Genomic DNA, 19,148 nt, shown 5'->3' with positions numbered 1-19,148 from the left:
ATAAACATAAAATTGAAAAACATTGGCCACAAGGCAGAATCACAATCTATTTTATAGTAAATCTAAATATATTGTCTAAAAGTATGAGATACATATTTGAAAATTTCTTCAAATGCTATAAAGAATTCATAGAACAAAATTAATATTTCATAATAGCCTTTGGAAAAATATGAAAGACACTGATGCTAAAGAGTAGGGTTCTAAGAACAAGATAGCCTCTCAACTGAGGTTAAGGAGTCGTTATCTAAACATGTCTCCAAAAGGAGATAAAAATAACTACATTACTCTACTGGCTAAAATTACTAAATATTACAGAAGGAGGTTTCAGATAAAGATTTAAAAAAAAAAGGTGAGAGTGGAGCTAACCCTGAGTAATTTCAATACCAACGAAAAACTTCTATCTTTGTCAAAGGCAGTATCCAAAACTAAAACACACTTACACAATGTAATTACTAAAAATATGGAAATTTTGCTAAGCCCTATTTTGTTAAGATTGAGGAGAGGTCATTTCTGTAATTTGAGAACTATAAAATTTGGGAGTTGGTAATGGTTCCATATGGGCAATTCCAGGTCTAAAGACTTCTTCCTTCTTTTTTTCACTCAACCTTTATCTTCTATTTTACTATCAATTCTAAGTCAGAAGAGTAGCAAGGGCTATGCAATGGGAAATGATTTAACCAGGGTCACACAGCTAGGAAGTGTCTGAGGCCAGATCTGACCCCACACAATTCTGGCTCTAGGCTTGAAACTCTATCTACTGTACTGCCTAATTCCCAACCTGCCCCCCCACCCCCTTATCTTTCTTAGAGATTTTATGGCATTGGACAGCACACTAATAAATTAGCAGGTGCTTATTAATTACCTCCTATGAGCATTAGGCCCTATGGTAGGCACTAGGGAAACAAAGTGAAGAACTTAAAAAGATCTTCCAAAGATAAAAGTTCTTTGTTCAATTTTGGTTCTTGCCCATAAGAAGCTTATATTCTTTTTTTTTTCCCCTTAAATCCTTATCTTCCATCTTAGAATCAATACTGTGTATTGGTTCCAAAGCAGAAGAGTGGTAAAGGCTAGACAATGGGGGTTAAGTGACTTGCCCAGGGTCACATGGATGGGAAGTGTCTGAGGCCAGATTTGAACCTAGGACCTCCCATCTCTAGGCCTGGCTCTCAATCCACTGAACTACCCAGCTGCCCCCACAAGTTTACATTCTAACTCTCATAATTATCTTTTCTTTTTTAATTTTTGTCTTTCATCTGTACTAAATTTTTTTTTTATTTTAAAGGATAGGAGTAAAGCAGATTTAAGATACATAGCTCATATAGCAATTATTCTCATATAGCAATTATTCTTTCAACCAGAAGAAATTCTGCAGTACCAACTTCTCCCCTAGTAAGAAATTAGTTTCTGTCTCTGTACTTGCACAGAGAAGGGAGTCTGCTTCAAGTTCAACTTGTATTCTCTGGTGGCTCAATTAGGAAAGTCTAACCATAATTTGGTTAGGAAAATTGAGGGAGCCAGTCTAAAAGTCAAGTAGGGATAGGGATAAAAGCATTTATGTAAAAACAAAACAAAAACAGGTACTCTGGTAGAATAAACAGTAGCTAGGAAGGACCTGTTGTTTGAAGGAGGAGACAAGTTACATTAGCATGGGAGTGAGTTGGATTTAAAATATCTGTTTCTTCTTGTTTTCTGAGACCTATCAGCATGTGCTATTTGAAGACTAAATTCAAGTTTGCTTCAATGATATATTTTTGTTTTTTTTTAAATAATTGATCCCTACATATAACCCTAGAATTTTAAAATTTAAAGATTAATTAATTAATTGTATATATGTATATGTAATATATAATAATAAATATATTTAATATATTAATAAATAAAATATTGTTTTTGCTTTTTTTATGACATTGCTTCTAGACATAAATTAACAACAAAGGCAAACAGTTTCAGTAAATCACACATGAAAAATACAGTTGATGCTACTGAAGATATTAGAACATATTCATTTTTCCATTTTCACTATAAATTAACACATAATGCATTAAAAAACTATAGCTAAATAGAAACAGGGCTCACAGGTTTATTTCAGAGAAGAAAAATAAAGAAGTTGATGAGTTTGTTTCATTATGACCTAAAATAATTCAAATATTTACTAAGTGTTTACTATGTAAAGCTATATGAAGTGAATAAGCCTTGAGGAAGTTACATCCTATTGAGGATAGATATAACATAGACAAAGGGTTAGAGATAGATACACACATATATAATGTATTTATGTATGTACGTACACACATATGTATGTATACTTCACACTGATTTTCAGTGCTACAATGAGCCAAAGAAACCATGTCCATGGTTACAATTATGTATCAAAATCTATTTCAAAGAAAGAAGCAGCAGAGAAAATTCAGTGAAGAACTTAAAAAAGATTTTCCAAACAAAGTCCACATATATCTTGCTCTTTAGTGACTCCAATATGAAAATGGAGAGCAGAGAGGATGATAACAACTAGGTTGGAAAATATAGTCCAAAATGAAGAAAGCAAAGAAGTCAAAGGTTAGAAGACTCACACCCAAGGAGTGGGAATACTTTCTTCAAGAATTCAATAATGATTTATCAGCTTCCTATTATATGCATGGCATCCTGGTAGGCACTTGAGACACAAGGACAAAAAATTAAATGTTCCCTGCCATCAGGAAATTTGTATCTTATCAAAAGATACCACATATACATAGATAAGTAATAAAGACAGAATTCCAAGAGGGAGAAAGAGATAAACAAAGTACTTTTCGGGGGCCCCCACTTATACAAACATTAACCATTTGGAAAGGGATGATGGACAATTTTGACTATGTAGAACAACTTTTTTTGTTCAGTTGTGTCTGACACTTAATGACGCTGCTGGGGTTTTCTTGGCAAAGAAAGTGGTTTGCCATTTCCTTTTGCAGCTTTTTTTTTACAGATGAATAAACTGAGACAAAGAGGGTAAAGTGACTTACCCAGCTGAACTCCGGAAGATCAGTCTTCCTAACTCCAACCTCAGTACTCTATTCACTTACTGTACCACCTAGCTGCCCCAAAGGGAACAGTCAGTAGTCCAATTTGGCTGTAGTTTTTAGTGCAGGAAAGGAAATAAGGTAAATTGGAGTCACATTATAGGAACAACCAGATAGAGTACAGAGAATTTGGCCTTAAGCACTTCCTAACTGAGTGCCCTGGGGAAAGTTATTTAACCTCTGACTGCTACAGTTTTGTCAACTGCAAAATGAGAATAATAGCAGCACCTATCTCCTGGGGTAAGAGTCAAAAAAAGATAATATTTATACATGATTTACTTTACATAGTAAATGCTACATGGTAGGTAATATTATTATTGCTATTGTTATCACAGCTGTCCTTAAAAGTCAAACTAAAGAGTATATAATTTATCTTATGAACAATAAATGAATGAGAGATGGGGTGGGATGGTAAGAGGGAGAATTAAGGGTTTTTTAGCATGGTTATATCATGACCAGGCCTATGCCTTAGTATGATTACTTCAGCAGTATTGTTAAGGATGGATCAGAGAGAAGAAGCAAATTAATGAGAGAAAGCAAATTAGAAGGCTTTTACAATGGTCCATGTCAGAGGTGATGAAAGCCTATGCTGTGTGGTGTTGGAGACTAAATCATTAAGACTTGGACGCTAATTGGCTGGGAATTGGGGGAAAGAGAAAAGTCATATATTACTCTGAGGTTCTAAATTTGGGAGAGAGAGAGGAAAGATGCACAGGCAAGAAGCAGGCTAGTTTTCAGGAAGGTTGGTTTAGGGGAGGAATCAGTTCTATTTTGGACCTGTTGAATTTGAGATCGTGACAAGATAAGGTGGAGAACAAATTCTGTTCCAAACATTTACAAGCTGTGTGATCCTACACAGGTCATTTAACCTCCTTCAGCCTCAGTTTCCTTATATGTAAAAAAGGGTAACAGCCCCTACCTCCCAGGATTATTGAGGATCAAATAAGATTACATATATAAAACTCTTTGCAAACTGTAACATGCCATACATATGATATTGTTATTGCTGCTGTTGTTATTTTGAGCAGAGTTTTAGAGGATTCCTGTATTAAGGGGGCATTAAATGGATGATAATTTAGCAAAGGTAAATGAGAAAGCAGAATGGTAGAAAGAGAATAAGAAAAAGGCTGTGTGACAGAAGACAAAAGAAGAAAGTATACAGGAAAAAACCATAGGAGACATTGTAAAAAGCTACAGAAAGGTCAGAGAGGAGGAAAACTTAGAATAAGCCATTTAACAATTAGAAATCATTGGTGACCTTTAAGAAATGAGTTTTAGGAAGTGAGAGGGAGGTGAGGAAGTAGAGTCAAATGTAAAAAAAATATTTCTAGGCTTTTGCTAGTGAAAAGATTGAAATATAAGAATATAGCTTTAATTGAAATTAGGGTCAAGTAAAGGGTTTTTTTGACAGAAGAGAGATATAAGGCTATTTATAGGCAGCAAAGTAAAAAACTAATGGGTAGGAAGAGAATCCAGATAAGGGAGCAAGGGGATCTAAAATCAACTAGGGGATCAAGAGGGCAGGGTAACACAGTGGATAGAACACCAGGCCAAAGTCAGAAGGACCTGAGTTCAAATCTGGCCTCAGACATTTCCTTGACCCTGGACAAGTTATTTAGCCTCAACTGCCTAGCCCTTGTTGCTCTTTTGTCTTAGAATTGCTACTAAGACAGAAATGAAAGGTTTTTTAGAAACTCAATGAGGGGGAAATGGAATTAAGGGCTCAGCAGTGATAGTCCCCACCTGCCTTTCTCCTTGAAAGAGAAATCAGTCAGTCAATAAGCATTTATTAAGTACCTACTAAATGCCAGAATTGTGCTAAGCACTGGGGATACAAAGGCACGTTTTAACTATACACATTCCACAGCCATGCTTTCTATGTATCTTTCACTAAGAGGAAGGAAAAGTGCTTCATCATCAGTCTCCATCAAACCATGATCAGTCATTTCTGCCAGCACACTCCTCTCACTAACAGTGACAGAGGAATCAATACATTTGGGCTTTACCATCTCAATTTTCAATGTGTCTTTGCCAATAAATGGATATAGCACCCAAGGAGTGAAGAAAAGTATTTGAACCTGATCAAATATATAAAAAAGACAACCTATAATAGAGATGACACAATTTAAAGTAACTCATGGATGTATTTTCAAGTTATGTTTACAAATAGAAGATTTTAAGAGACTGAAAAAGATCATAAACTATAGTTTTGGCCCACAAAAAGCATCACCAAATATAATCTCCGAAGTCTACTTTTTCATCACTATTAAATCTTTATGGAAATATTCTGATCATCTTCTTTTCCTTGATATTCTCCTCTTAGGTTTTCATGACATTATCCTCTCCTGGCTCCCCTTTTATCTATCCAACCACTCATTCTCAGTCTCCTTTGCTGAATCTTTATTTAGGTGGTCACTCCTAACCATGGGTGTCCCTCAGAGCTCTGTTCCTGGCCCTCTTCTCTATTCCTCCCACAATATTTTTGGTATTGATCCCATCAGCTCCCAGGAATTCAATGATCATAAAACTATGCTGATGATTTCAGATCTATTTATTAGTCTGCTGACCTCCAGTCTCACATTTCCAACTGTCTACTAGACATTTCCAACAACTAGATGTCTTATAAACACCTTAAAATTCAACATGTTGAGACTCAGGGTGGAGGGGGGATGGGGCGCTAGTTCAAATCTAGTCTTAGACATTTCCTAGCTGTGTGACTTGGACAAGTCATTTAATTCCAATTGCCTCACCCGTACCACTCTTCTGACTTAGAACTGATACTTAGTAACAATTCTAAGATAGAAGGTAAGATTTAAAAAATAAAACATGTCTAAAATTGAGCTCTTGATCTTTCTCAAAAAAACTCCCTTTCCTCCAAACTTCTCTATTACTGTTGAGGGACTCTCAGTCTTACCAGTCACCCAGGACCACAACTTAAATGTCAGCTTCAATTCCTCACTCTCTCCAGTTAGAGCCAATCTGTTGCCAAGGCTTGTCAATTTTACCATTTAAATATCCTTCACATATATTCTCTTTTCTCCCCTGACACTTTCATCATCCTGGTTCAAGCCCTCATCATTTCACATTTGGACTAAGTATGCTGGTAGGTTTCCAGGCTATAAGTTTCCTCAATTCTAGTCCACCCTCTGTTCAGTCATTGAAGGGATCTTTCTAGCATAAAGGTTTGTCCATGTCACTGCCCCTTTTCCTCTACTCAATAAGCTCTACAGGCTCCCTATCATCTCCAGAGTGAAATAGAACCTTACCCTTACAGTAGTCTGACACCTTATACATCTTCCCCAGTCCCCAACATAGTATTCATTCCAAAGCTACTGGCCTCCTTGATCTTTCTCAGATAAATCTCCCAACTCCAAGAATTTTCACTGGCTATCCCTCCATGACTAGAAAGCTCTCCCTTCTCATCTCTACTTCAAGGTTTCTTTGGCTTCCTTCAAGTCTCAACTAAAACCTCACCTTCTATCAGAAGTTTCTTCTGATTCTCCTTAATTCTAAAGTCTTCCCTCTGTTGATTATTTCCAATTTATCCTATATATATATAGCTCATTTGTACACAGTCATTTATGAGCTCCTCAAAAGGGGGACTATCTTTTTCTTGTTTTTTTAAATCCTTAGTGCAATGATAGGCAACCTTTTGAGCTTGGTGTGTCAAAATTTGTCAAAAAAACGAGCATAACTCAGGTGGTATGTCACTTTGAGAAAAAAAACATTATTTTGAAATATTTATAGTTTAAATAACAAAAAATATATAACTGTATTTTATTAAATACCAAAATAGGCAAATCGATATAGGTAGAATTGTCATCTATAGTGCACAGAGTGTCTACACTACACTACAGCAAATGTTTCATCCTCAGCATGCGGCCCCATACTTCTCCGTATATGGCCGAATGCAGCTGCATGTCATCGAAAATGGCTACGTGTGTCAGTGCTGACATGTGTGTCATAGGTTTGCCATCATGGCCCTAGTGTTTAGCACAGTGCCAAGCACAGAGTAGGTGCTCAACAAACATTTTTGACTGACTATGGCTCCATTCAGAAAGGCCACCTAGACAAAAGTTTGCTTCCCTGCCCACTTTTCCCCACTTCCTCATGTCTATAAATGGCAGTTATATCCTTCTTGATTTTCTATCCAACTCAACCTTTCCCTTCCATTATGCCCTGTGGAGCCTTCGTTTTGTTGGGAACAAACTATACTTCTTATTTCATCTTTTCCTCTCATATTTCCTTTAGCTCCATGCAATCACAGAAATCTAGCTTTCCCCTGAAGACACTATATCCTTGGCCACCCTGGCTAATGCTGGATGTGACCTCCTCATAAGAGCCATGATGCATTGGGAAAGGAGAGGAAATAGTTATATCACCCTATCTAGAGTCTGGCATCTCTTATCTATTAATCCCTAAGCCATTTTCCCCTTCTTTCTCAAGGACACATTTTTCAAAAGAGAAAACACTTCTCTAATAACCAGAAGTTTGAATTAAAACTACTTTAAAATGCTACCTTCCTGGGGCAGATGGGTGGCTCAGTGGATTGAGAGCCAGGCCTAGAGATGGGAGGTCCTAGGTTCATATCTGGTCTCAGACACTTCTTAGCTGTGTGACCCTGGGCAAGTCACTTGACCCTCATTACCTAGCCTTTACCACTCTTCTGCCTTGAACTCCAAGAAGGAAGGTAAGGGTTCTAAATAAAATAAAATAAAATAAAATGCTACGTTCCACCCATCAAGTTTACAAATATAGCTAAATATAGCTAAAAACTATCAAATACTGATATTTATAGAGCTCTGGGCCACAAGCATTATGTCACATTTTTCAGTGAGATTTTAGATTTTAGAGGGCCCTAAATTTTTGAAATACCAAATGGCAATAATAAAGTGTTAATTTTTATTATACCTTGGGACCCAGCAATCACACACACCCATAACCTAAAAATGGTTTTAAAAATAAAAAGGTCTTATCTGTACAAAAATATTTGTAATGGAAGAAATGAAAACAAGTCTAAATGCCTAATAATTGGGAAATAGCTGAATACATTGTGGCACATCAATGTAAAATAATATTATCATTCTATCAAAAATGATAAATGAGAAGAATACAAAGCATATGGAACAATTTATATAAAGTATGTATGTCAGAATTTGGGAAACAAACATACATGCAAACCATGACTATATGTTGTTGTTTTTTAAACCCTTACTTTCTGTCTTGGAATCAATACTGTATATTGGTTCTAAGGCAGAAGAGTGGTAAGGGCTAGGCAATGGGGGTCAAGTGATTTGCCCAGAGTCACACAACTGGGAAATATTTGAGGCCAGATTTGAGCCTAGGACCCCCCGTCTCTAGGCCTGGCTCTCAATCCACTGAGCTACCCAGCTGCCCCCCATGACTATATGTTTTTAAAGTAACCCAACAACACACACACACACATATGCAAATCTGAAACTTGTCTAATTTACAATTGTAAAGAGTTACCTGAAACAGAGAGATTAAGCAATTTTTCCTAAACTAGTATGTATAAGGAACAGAACTTGAATCCAGAGCTTTCTGACTCCAAGGCTGATCCTCAATCCATTAATCCATGTGACTTTTCACATTTTATTATCATTACTACTTTAAAAAATCTAATCTTAATAATTTAGATATTAAAGTAAAGGGTCTTTTGGAGTATGTGGTGGTAGAAGAAAGTCAGGGGAAAAAGGAGATAATGGGAAATTTTTGCTTGGAAGACCAAAATGCTATATAACCTCATTACAAATGAGATCTGTTATTTTGAGAAGAAAAAATATTTCCAGAACTTATTGTTTGCTAGCTATAAGTCCCTTGGTCATTTTTTCCTTTCTCAAATAGTTTAGCCCTGGTTTACCATCTTCCTCTCCTCCACAAGCATTTTTGAATCATGCTTGCTCCCAACACTTTAATCTCCCAGAGTTCCTCAATCTCCTCAAGTCTCATATACACTTCTGGTTCTACCATATACTATTCTATAATTTGTCCTCTTTTTTTTCAGCCTTTTACCTTTATTTGTTTAGCCTTTATTTACCTTTAAAAAGTTGCCTTATCCTTCCTTATTTTTTCTGCATCCTCTCATTTACTCCTCTGCCTTTGCAGTTTGATGTCTAGTCTCATCATTCAACTGAAATGTCCACCCCACCCCATGCCCTTTCTCTCATTACCAATGATTTCTCAATTGACGAAACCAATGTTCTTTGCTCAGCAGTCACACTCCAAGATCTCTCTGCTGACTGTCATTTCCTCCAAAATATTATATCCTCTCTGGGATTCATGATACTACTGTCTCTCCTCCTACCTCTAAAACTACACCTTGTTAATTTACTTTGATAGTTATCTATCCCTGTCACTCACCCTGAGAGCATTCCCTAAGGCTCTGTCCTGAGCCCACAGTGTTCTCTCTTTACACTTTATCACTCAGTGACCTTGTACATTCCCAGAGGTTTTATTATTATCTCTCTGAAGATGACTCACAGACCAACATAACCAATCACAGACTCTTAGATCTTCAGCTGGAAAAATAAGATCCTAGAGAGTACAGAATTGTTCCATTTTTGTAAATTGTTGGTACTTACTAGATGCTTAAACAATTAATGTGTGATTACCAGAATCAAACTCCCCAAGGCTACTCAGTCTAAAGGCAAAGCAGATCCATTAAGTTCACCTTAGTTGAGACTTATGTTGTAGCTGGTACAAAGTCAATGTGATCCCTAGTTTTGGGAAACTATTATGTGATATATTACCAAGAACTAAGTATATTTGTTACATGTTTGCTCATGTTTGATCTCTTAGCATCTTACTTTTCTCATAAGTTGATTTTTAAAAATTCTTATCTTTCTTGCTGGCTTTTTATAAAGAGATTTTTTTTTTTGCCAAGAGCTTTTCTTTACTACATATCATATTATAAGAAACATTAACATGGAAATGTCTTGTCATAGACTGAATATCCTATTTGAGTTACTATAATGTAACCTATACACATAGACATAATTATGTTATATCTACTTCTTTTCGAGTTCTCCTAAAATACGGAGAAAAAGCTAATTCTGAGTATTTGTTGTCAAAGCTATTATTATTATTCAACATTGTTAATAAAAGATACTCACAAGCTCTAGTGGACTGAGCCGCGTACCAGAAATTGGTCTTGAATCAGATGATTCAAAGCTGGAAGCATGAAGGCTAGCATAAGAAACATTGAAGACACATTAGCTTCTATATTTAACTATTCCATTTCTAGGAAATATTTTCTTTCAGCAAATAAAAGTTAATGTGTTGTAAACATAAAAATGTGTAAATATTTAGGATTTTAAATTTTGGGGATAAGAGAAATTGCAAATTGGAAATTTTTTAAAACATTTTTTTAAACATTTAATGAAAAACTCCTCTTTTAAACAACAGTAAAAAAAAATATCCTTACCTTCTGTCTTAAAATAGATCCTATGTATCAGTTCCAAGTCAGAAGAGTGGTAAGGGTTAGGTAATTAGGATTAAGTGACTTGCCCACTGTCACACAGCTAAAAAGTACCTGAAGGCAGATTTGAACCTAGGCCTAGGTTTCTATTCACTGAGCCACCTCACTGCCCTTATAAATTCTTTTTCATTAATTTTCAGGTGAGGTAAAGAGTACTGACTAATGAAATGATACATCTGTAGCTAGGAAATTAAAATTTGTAAACAATTAAGAACATATGATGAACTCCTTTTCCTAATTTTCAGATGAGATAAAGTGCATTGATTGCTTGATGAAATAATATATCCAAAATATAAAGATTATTTTGTGCCATTCTCTTTAAATATGACTTAAAAATCACTACTATCAGCTTGAAGGCACAGGACTTTCCCTAATCAAAAAGTTTAGCATTATTGACAAGGATCACCAAAGGAGATTGTAAAGAATTCATCAGCAGTAATCAAACTCATAAACTATCCCCAAATAGAAGAAAAGGAAAAGGTCAATTGGTTTTATGAATTTTTAAAACTACACAAAACAAAAACATCAGATACCTAAAAGACGAAGGAGGTCTATTATCTGCTGTTCTTGAAGATGCTGGTCCAAATAGTTTTCTTTGATCTTCACGTGGTGTAAATGGTCTTTGAGTTCTAACAGTTCTTAGTGCATTTCGTGCTTCACTGATGATTTCTGCACTGGTCTTCTGTTTGGTTACTGAACGTCTATAAAATGGGTCCAATTTTTCTAATTTTTTATCATGTGAAGACTGCATCTTTCTTTTTTAAGGCAAAGTACCCTTCGGGAAGCACACCACACACTGCAGATAGATGGTAGCATATCAACTATTTGTTAGTAACATACAATTAAAGGATTAGTGAATGCTTAAATAATCTATGTTATACATTTTGCTATACTATGCTTTCAAATACTAAATGTTTATAAATAGTTAAAATCACAAGAAACTTTCAAGTCAGACATTATTTCAAATGAACATTTATTATTTTAAAAGCTAAAACTATAACTATCCTACATTCTGGAACATTACCATCACAAAAGCAGAAAAGAGCACAGACTGTACCACAACTCCATAGCATAGCATAGCTATGGATAGCTAGCATAGCATAGCAAACAGAGCAAAAAGTATGGCCCCCTTTCTATAGGACAAGATATATCAGGATTTGAAGTAGTATAATTTATAATAGGATCAGATGGATGAATGAACACTTAGCTTAATGTATAGATAATTCATTATTTTATACCAACTATCTTTTCCTACCCTTCCACAAACCTCTTTTTTTCCATTAGATATAGAAAATTAAGAAATGACATTGACTTAAAGAAAATAAAGTAGAAATTACAGCATACTAAGCTGCATGAAAAAGTTTTTTCAGATACATTTTCTTCTCTCTTATTTTTATCAAGTATTCATTTTATCTACTTTTTGTTCATTCATTTACTTTAACAAATAACTGTTTTCCAAATACTTTAAGTCTTTTGCTCTTCCAACCTTAAAGGTGATCTGGATCCTGCTACGAAGGATTCTTAACTAACAATTCCTTTCCATTCTGTTACCTGATTTTTTTGTCCTTCTTGTCTGCAAATCGTAAGACAAATGGCTAATAAAAGGAGGGAAACTTTTCCCAAAGTATGGATTTTTTTCAACAAACTTCAGAGCAAAGTCCATCTGCATAATTTCATATAGTATGATTAAATTCAAATGTCATAAATCATATTTAGTTCTAGAAGTATATTCCAGAAAATGTGTATCAGATTTCAATAGGCAATTATGAATACTGTTAGAAGACTGATAACTTATCTATAAAATAAAGGGGTTATACTAGACAATCTCTATGGTCCCTTCCAGCTCTAATCAGACATGATATTTATTAGACCACCCTTGGCAAAAGTTCCTAAAGAATAATGCTTAAGCTATCAGGTCATGACCATGCAAATTCGTAACATACTTCTACTTTTTTAAATCTTTGTATAGGCAAGGTACCACCAGCTAGTTAGTTATATATTTTAAAAAATCAAATTTCTAAGCTTTCAAATTAACCATTAATTTCTAAATTGTTTGCTCAGTTAAAAAAAAAAGTTACTCCAAAATAAAATATATACATAGAGCTAGAAAAGTTACTGGAACCTTATCAGCTAATCAGTGTTTTTGTAAAAACTCAAGTAAAAATAAGACAAAAAAAAGAATATTTTATGATTCATTTGCACATTACTATATTCCCTTAGGGAGCCAGATATCAACAGATGATTCTCTATGACAGCAAATCAGAACTTGCCACAATATGACACTAAACACAGAAGCTGCTAACATGACGTTCAAATCAAATCAAGTTGCACTTTCTAGCTGTCAGGTGGAGAAAGAACTATATGAAAAATAAAACCAAATGTTGTTCTTTTCATATGGAAAAGATGGGTATCTTAGATACAGACAGGACAACCACCATAAGGTTTAACAGTAAACTGGAATAACCATTATAACACTCTCACCAAATGGTCATTCAATATATACCTCCAGGAAAGAGAAAAATACAGCCTTCTAAAATATCCCATTTCACTTTTAAACCACTCCAGTTGTTAGGAAGCTTTTCTTTATGTCAAATCCAAATCTACTTCTCTGAAACTTTTACCAATCTAGCTCGGCTCTCCAGAACCAAGTAGAACAAATATAAATTTCCATTCAACAGCCCTTTATATATTTGAAGATAGCTATTATATCCACTCTTGGACCTTTTTTTCTAAGTTAAATGTTTCAGATTGCTCAAACCAACCTTCTTGTGGCCTGGTCTCAAGATACTGATTCAATACTTTGGTTGCCTTTTTCTAAATGTTCTCCAGATTATCCATGTCCTCAAAATGTGACTCCCAAAAACAAATGGTAAATATCTAGAAGTGATATGATTAGGCAACATACAGCGAGATTATCATCTCCCATGCTCTGGAATCTCTCTTAAAGGCAAGGATCTTAATTTTTTTTTTAACCTTCACAATGACTCAGTGAGTTTGTAATTCACCAAAAGACTCAGATTATTTTCTCATGAAATTAATTAGCCCTGCTTCCCTCATCTATAACCTCTTCTGTTTAGCATATAAAATCCTTTACAACTTGACTTTAAATTATCTTCCCAGTCTTAGATATTACTCCATTTCACACACTCTAGTATCCAGCCAAACTAGACTTTTGGCTCTTCCTCACATATGTCTTCACATTTCCAATCTCACTGCCTTTCCATTGGCTGTTCCTTGTGCTTATAATGCCCTTTTGCCTAATCTTTGGAATCAGAATCCCTCAAAATTGAGCTCAAAGATCACTTTCCATATGTATCATTTGCTGATTCCCCTCCACCAGCTGTTTGTACCTCCTCCTTGCCTTATCAAATAACCAACTTATTTTGTATGTATTTCTATATACTCACATTAATCTTTCAAATAAAAAGCATTCATTGAGTACTTACTATGTGCCAAGTATTGTGCTACATGATAGGAATACAAAAATAAAAATGACAACAGTCCATGCCTTCAAAGAGCATTCATTCTATCAGGACAGAGCATGTACAATAATTAAGTATATATAAAATATGTAATTGCTTCTGTCAATGATGATCAGCAACTTCTCTACAACTTTATAGTCTTAAGAGCATTATCTACTATTCTATAATAATTGATGAGTGGGATGGTTTCAGAAAAACCTGGAAAGAATTATGTGAACTGATGCCAAGGAAAGTTAGCAGAACCAGAAGAATAGTGTACAGATTAATAGCAATATCATAATAATGATCAGCTGTAAAAGACTTAGCTACTCTGACCACTACAGTGATCCAAGACAATTTCAAAGGACTCATATTGAAAAATCCTATGCACTTTCTAAGAAAGGATTGATGAAGTCTGATTGCAGAGAGAAGCACAATTTTTTCACTTTTTTTTCTTGCTTTTGTTTTTTGCAATATAGAAACATCCTTTGCGTTATTCACATACATAATTGATATGATGACATTGCTTGCCATCTCAATGGGTGGGGGAGGGGCAACAGACAGGGAGATAATTTGGAATGCAAAAAAATTTTTAAGTAAAAAAAATGTATTTTTAAAAAGAGAAAGAAAGTTATTTAGGGCACTGGGTCACACAGCCAGTATGTGTCAGAGGCAGATCTTAAATCCAGGTTTTCTTGGCTCTGGGGCTATATACAATGTATCATGTTGAAAAAATATAATAAAAAGATACAAAGAAAATTTTTTGAGGGGAATACATTAGCAGCTTTGGAAGAAGGAAGCACTTGGATTTGAAAGGATTCTTAATCTTTAAGGAGTATTAAAGAGTCAGAAATGCTTGTTGATAGATTGTACTAGTAAAGACCAAGTTAGATCTTTTTTTCTTCTTTTTTGCCAGTTGCAGCATTTATCTCTATTAAGTATCACTGTATGAAATTTGGTCCACTGTTCTAGCATGCCTGGTTCTTTCTGGACACACACTCTGTCATCCAACTATTAAGTGTCATTTGCAGATCTGAAAAGCATGCCATTTATTCATTCTTCTAAGTCGTTGATAAAAATTGTTTGACTACCTTGGGCCCAAGAAGATGCCCTTTTCCTGAGATATTCAACTAGAGATGGCTCCAAGTTAACATTAACCCATTAATAAATTTCTGGATCCAGTCAGTTTAGATATCTAATTGTACTTTATGACCAAATTTTTCTTTACAGAAGAACAGCATCTGAGGCTTTGTTAAATGCCCTGCTGAAATCTAACTACTTTCATCTACTTGGTCTACCAGTTGAACTAGAAAGTCCATTACTACTGGAATAGTACTCATATAGCCAAAAGGATCCATTATAGCTCCTCAAGTAGTCCGGTTGTTAAGCAGAGAGTGAAAGAGCTGTAAAGAACCTTTGGAGATGCCTTCATTTTACAGATGAGGAAATTAAGGCTCAAAAATAAAGGAACTTGCCCAAGGACTCATGAGTAGTCAGCATCAGGGATAGGATTTGAACTACAATCTCAAAATTCCTATAATGCCAAATTCAATTAAACAAACACTAATTAAACACCTACTATATGTCATGCACTATACACTAGAAACTGCTTTAGAATAAGAGTTTGCACAGATTATACAAAGGTCAGGTGGGATATGTATATTAATAATGACACTCACTTAAAATAGAAGAGTAACCCAAAGTACAGTGAACCTTTGGGATATAAGCTGAAGTTCATGATAGAATTGTTTTTGCTCATAGTGCACTGCTTTTTGGACCTTATATTCAACTTTTATTATTTTCTTTAAAAAACATCAAAATTTTTCTCTAAAGCTTTGCACAATTCCTGGAAAGTATATCTCCAATATAAAATGACAATGACTAAAATCTTAAACTTCCCAAAAACTCTCTTGCCAAATGCATCAAATGCTTATGATGGATAACAATCAGAACAGCAAAATATTTCGTATTGGTAATTGGAAGAAGTTCAAAGTATTAATTTATAATCTTCTACAACCTAAGTTCCAACTACTTAAAAAATGGTTCCTCCTAATTCTACACAGAGATGCTTACAGCAAAGCACTTTTGCTAATGCAGTTAGTTCTACAACTTCATACTCTTATAATAAAAAGCTTAATAGTTCCACAGATGGCCTGAAACAATGAAATTCCCTCTTATATAATGAAGTTATATTATCTTTTAATTTATGGGCTAATAAAGTCTCATCTTCTTTAATTTTATTTGAAATAAATACCGAAATGCCACAATTACAGTAAGCAACTTCGCATTTTAAACTGTGCAAATCGATTATTCATAAAATGAAAAAAGCATCAGTCACTAAAAATTGGTAATGAATATGAAAAAAACACCACCTTAAAGAAATAGGAAAGGTAGGGAAGATATTGCTATTTTGTTCAGAATGTTTTTTAATGTATCTGCTGTTTGATCTGTTTTTAGCTTTGTGTCAACATTCTTGCAGCAAGAGAATTTTTATCAAGTATTATGGGTATCATCAGTAATGCTCTATTAGAAACTGAACCTAAAGGACAGTTAGGTGGCACAGGGAATAGAGTCAGGCCTGAAGCAGGGAGAACCAAATCTGCTTCAGACACTTCCTAGTTGTGTGATCCTGTGCAGGTCACTTAACCCTGTTTGCCTAGTCCTTGTCCTTCTGTCTAAGAGTTGTCAAAAAAAAATAAGGGTTAAAAAAATTAAGAAAGAAGTCTGATTCTTATGTAGGTGTAATTTTGGGTTTTTTTAAGTCTTCATAAGATATGGGGAAGGAAAGAAGGGAGGGGAGATTTGCAAAACAAACTTTGTTCAACTTAGTCTAGTTGGATTTTACACAGATTTTTATACCCCTCTGCCTGTCCCCCCACCCCCGCCAAAAACAAAACAAAACTTTGTCAATAAGGATAAGAGACCTGTTGTGTTGCAGTGGGGGAAGGGGGGGGGAATTTACAAAAATCTTAATTGTACTACATAAATGTGAGCTAGTGGGAATTAGTAATAGTAATATTACCTCTTGGTGAATTACAGTACCACAGGCTAACATCCTGATTTCTTCATCTATTAGGTAAAGATCCTCATAAAAGGAGGCGGAGAACATGATCCAGCTGGAAAACCTAGGTACGGTCTTTCCTTGCTTCTGACACCGTCTCCCCCCCTCTTCCTCCTCCAGAGCCTAGAGGTGAGTCCCTCCCCGTATCACTTCTGGCCCAAGTCCCTCCCACCTCAGTCTCCCCAGGTGGTTTGGCTCAGTATTCTCCAGGAGGGGAAAGGAGGGAGGAGAAAGGGAGTTGGGACAGGAAGACCCTCCGAGACTCACACCCAATTCTCTCAACCTCAGAGATGCTCAAGGTAGAGAAAGAGAATGATGCGATCTAAATAAAGCCCGTAGGGTTGTCCCCAGCACATAAGGACAACAGGTCTCCTTAAAGTTGCTTCGCGCTTTACATCAACCACAACCTAGGGGAGGGATAGATATCCCCAACCCCAAAAGTCGACCAGGACTCGCCCCCATACCCACTCCCCACACCCGGAGTCGCGCTCCGCTGTCCAGGGGCACCCAGGCAGTGCAAGCAACGCAGCCCTCCAGCATACAAGTACAGCGAGACCAGCCCTCCGTCTCCATAGTAACCGTACACAAACTGCCTCCTCCCTCCCGCAGCGCCAGGCCCAGTTTCCCCATCTCCGGAGCCCGTGGCCCCCAGGGACAAGGCAGCGACTGCCCGAGTGATGGGAAAGGACGCCAGGGAGGGGGTTCCAATCTGACCAGAAGCACCTGTAGTCAGAGCTGGAAACGTCGGTGACTGCGGCTCAGCTCATTATTCCAGCCTCCGGGAGGCGACGACGGTGGAGGCGGAGGCAGCAGCTGAAGCCTCAACACAGGCAGAGCGAGGGCAGCCTGGAGAGAGAAGAACTGGAGAGACCTCTAGAGCGCTGAAGGGTGACTGGGCATGCGTGGACGGCCCTGACGCATGCGCATACGTAGGCTCAGCGGGGGAGGCGGGCGAGTCATTTTTGGGGAGAGGGTAGTCGGGGAACTCTAGATAAGATGCAATCAGACACGTAGAAGGAAGGTAAGCAGCAGGGATGGGCTGGATGGAAGATAAGTTTGTATTTGATATACTTTTTGTTTTAGGTATCTACAGTCATAGATGATATTCATATATGTCGTTCTTCCTCTTTAGAATGCAAACCCCTTGAGGGCAGGGACTTGTCTTTGTTTTTGTTTTCCTGTCTTTGTATCACTAAATCGCTTAGCATATAACAAGCATTTAATAAATATTTATTAAATTGAACTGAACAGAATACTGTGCTCAATTTATAATTTCTTCATTATTATCACTTACTGAGGTGCCCACTGTGAGATCGCAGTGACTCAGTTAAAGGGTAGTGAAAGCTAACTCAGTTAAAGCTAGTTATATTCTTCTGGCCAAAGAAAATAAAAGAACATTCTTCTCATCACACTTAGACCACTTAGATTTATTTTTTAGTGTTAAACATAACTGAGATGATAAATATCACCACTTAAGTGAGTATTAGACACCCTGGAAGTGGGGGGGAGAAGAGGCTAGAAAAACTCTTAAGTCATTACACCAATAATTTAAATAATTGGAGAGGCAAGGCATTAACAAGGGAAAAGTTGACAAAATTTCTGTAAAAGTTTAGCTCAAAAGGCAATACATGGTTAATTAGCAAATAAATGGAATGCTACTAGCTCACTAAAAGACAAACCAAAATGTGACAAAATAGACTTTGAAGATTCTTAAGAACAAAATCTTCCTAATAAATAAACTTTAAAAGTTAACGTTTCATTAAGCTAGTACTTTAAGTAACCTGGGTTCTCTAAATGAATAGGGATCATAGTTGTTAATATAATAAACCAATGATATAAATTGTTACCTCTCCTTGCCATCACTAAAACAGTTGATCAGTCCTTTTTGCAGATTTATGGGAAAATATGGAAAAGATCCAAATGAAGAGGTATGATAGCTTCCCACAGGGAAAAAAATCCTAGATCACTCTATGTAGAACTGGAAAAAACCTTAGAGGCCGCCTTGTCTAATGCCCTCATTTTACAGATGAAGCAGTGGAGGTCAAGGAATGCTAAATGACTTGCCTCATTGA

At 36.1% G+C, this 19,148-nt stretch overlaps 1 protein-coding gene across 1 annotated transcript in view; it reads right to left on the bottom strand.

Moving 5' to 3' along the window:
• The window catches only part of ARMC2 (armadillo repeat containing 2), a 169,756-nt gene extending 151,856 nt beyond the window's left edge, over positions 1-17,900 (bottom strand). Inside the window, exons 1-3 of the mRNA XM_044676675.1 lie at positions 17,800-17,900; positions 11,088-11,350; positions 10,190-10,262 (exon numbers count right to left, since the gene is read on the bottom strand). Of these exons, the coding sequence (XP_044532610.1) occupies positions 10,190-10,262; positions 11,088-11,305 (291 nt within the window). The 5' untranslated portion in view covers positions 11,306-11,350; positions 17,800-17,900. The remainder of the gene's footprint in view (positions 1-10,189; positions 10,263-11,087; positions 11,351-17,799) is intronic.
• Between the last annotated feature and the right edge of the window lie 1,248 nt (positions 17,901-19,148).

Source organism: Gracilinanus agilis, chromosome 4 (genome assembly GCF_016433145.1).
Source record: "Gracilinanus agilis isolate LMUSP501 chromosome 4, AgileGrace, whole genome shotgun sequence".
Taxonomy (NCBI): domain Eukaryota; kingdom Metazoa; phylum Chordata; class Mammalia; order Didelphimorphia; family Didelphidae; genus Gracilinanus; species Gracilinanus agilis.
The sequence above is the reverse complement of the archived record's forward strand: the minus strand, read 5'-3'. Positions and strand labels throughout refer to the sequence as shown.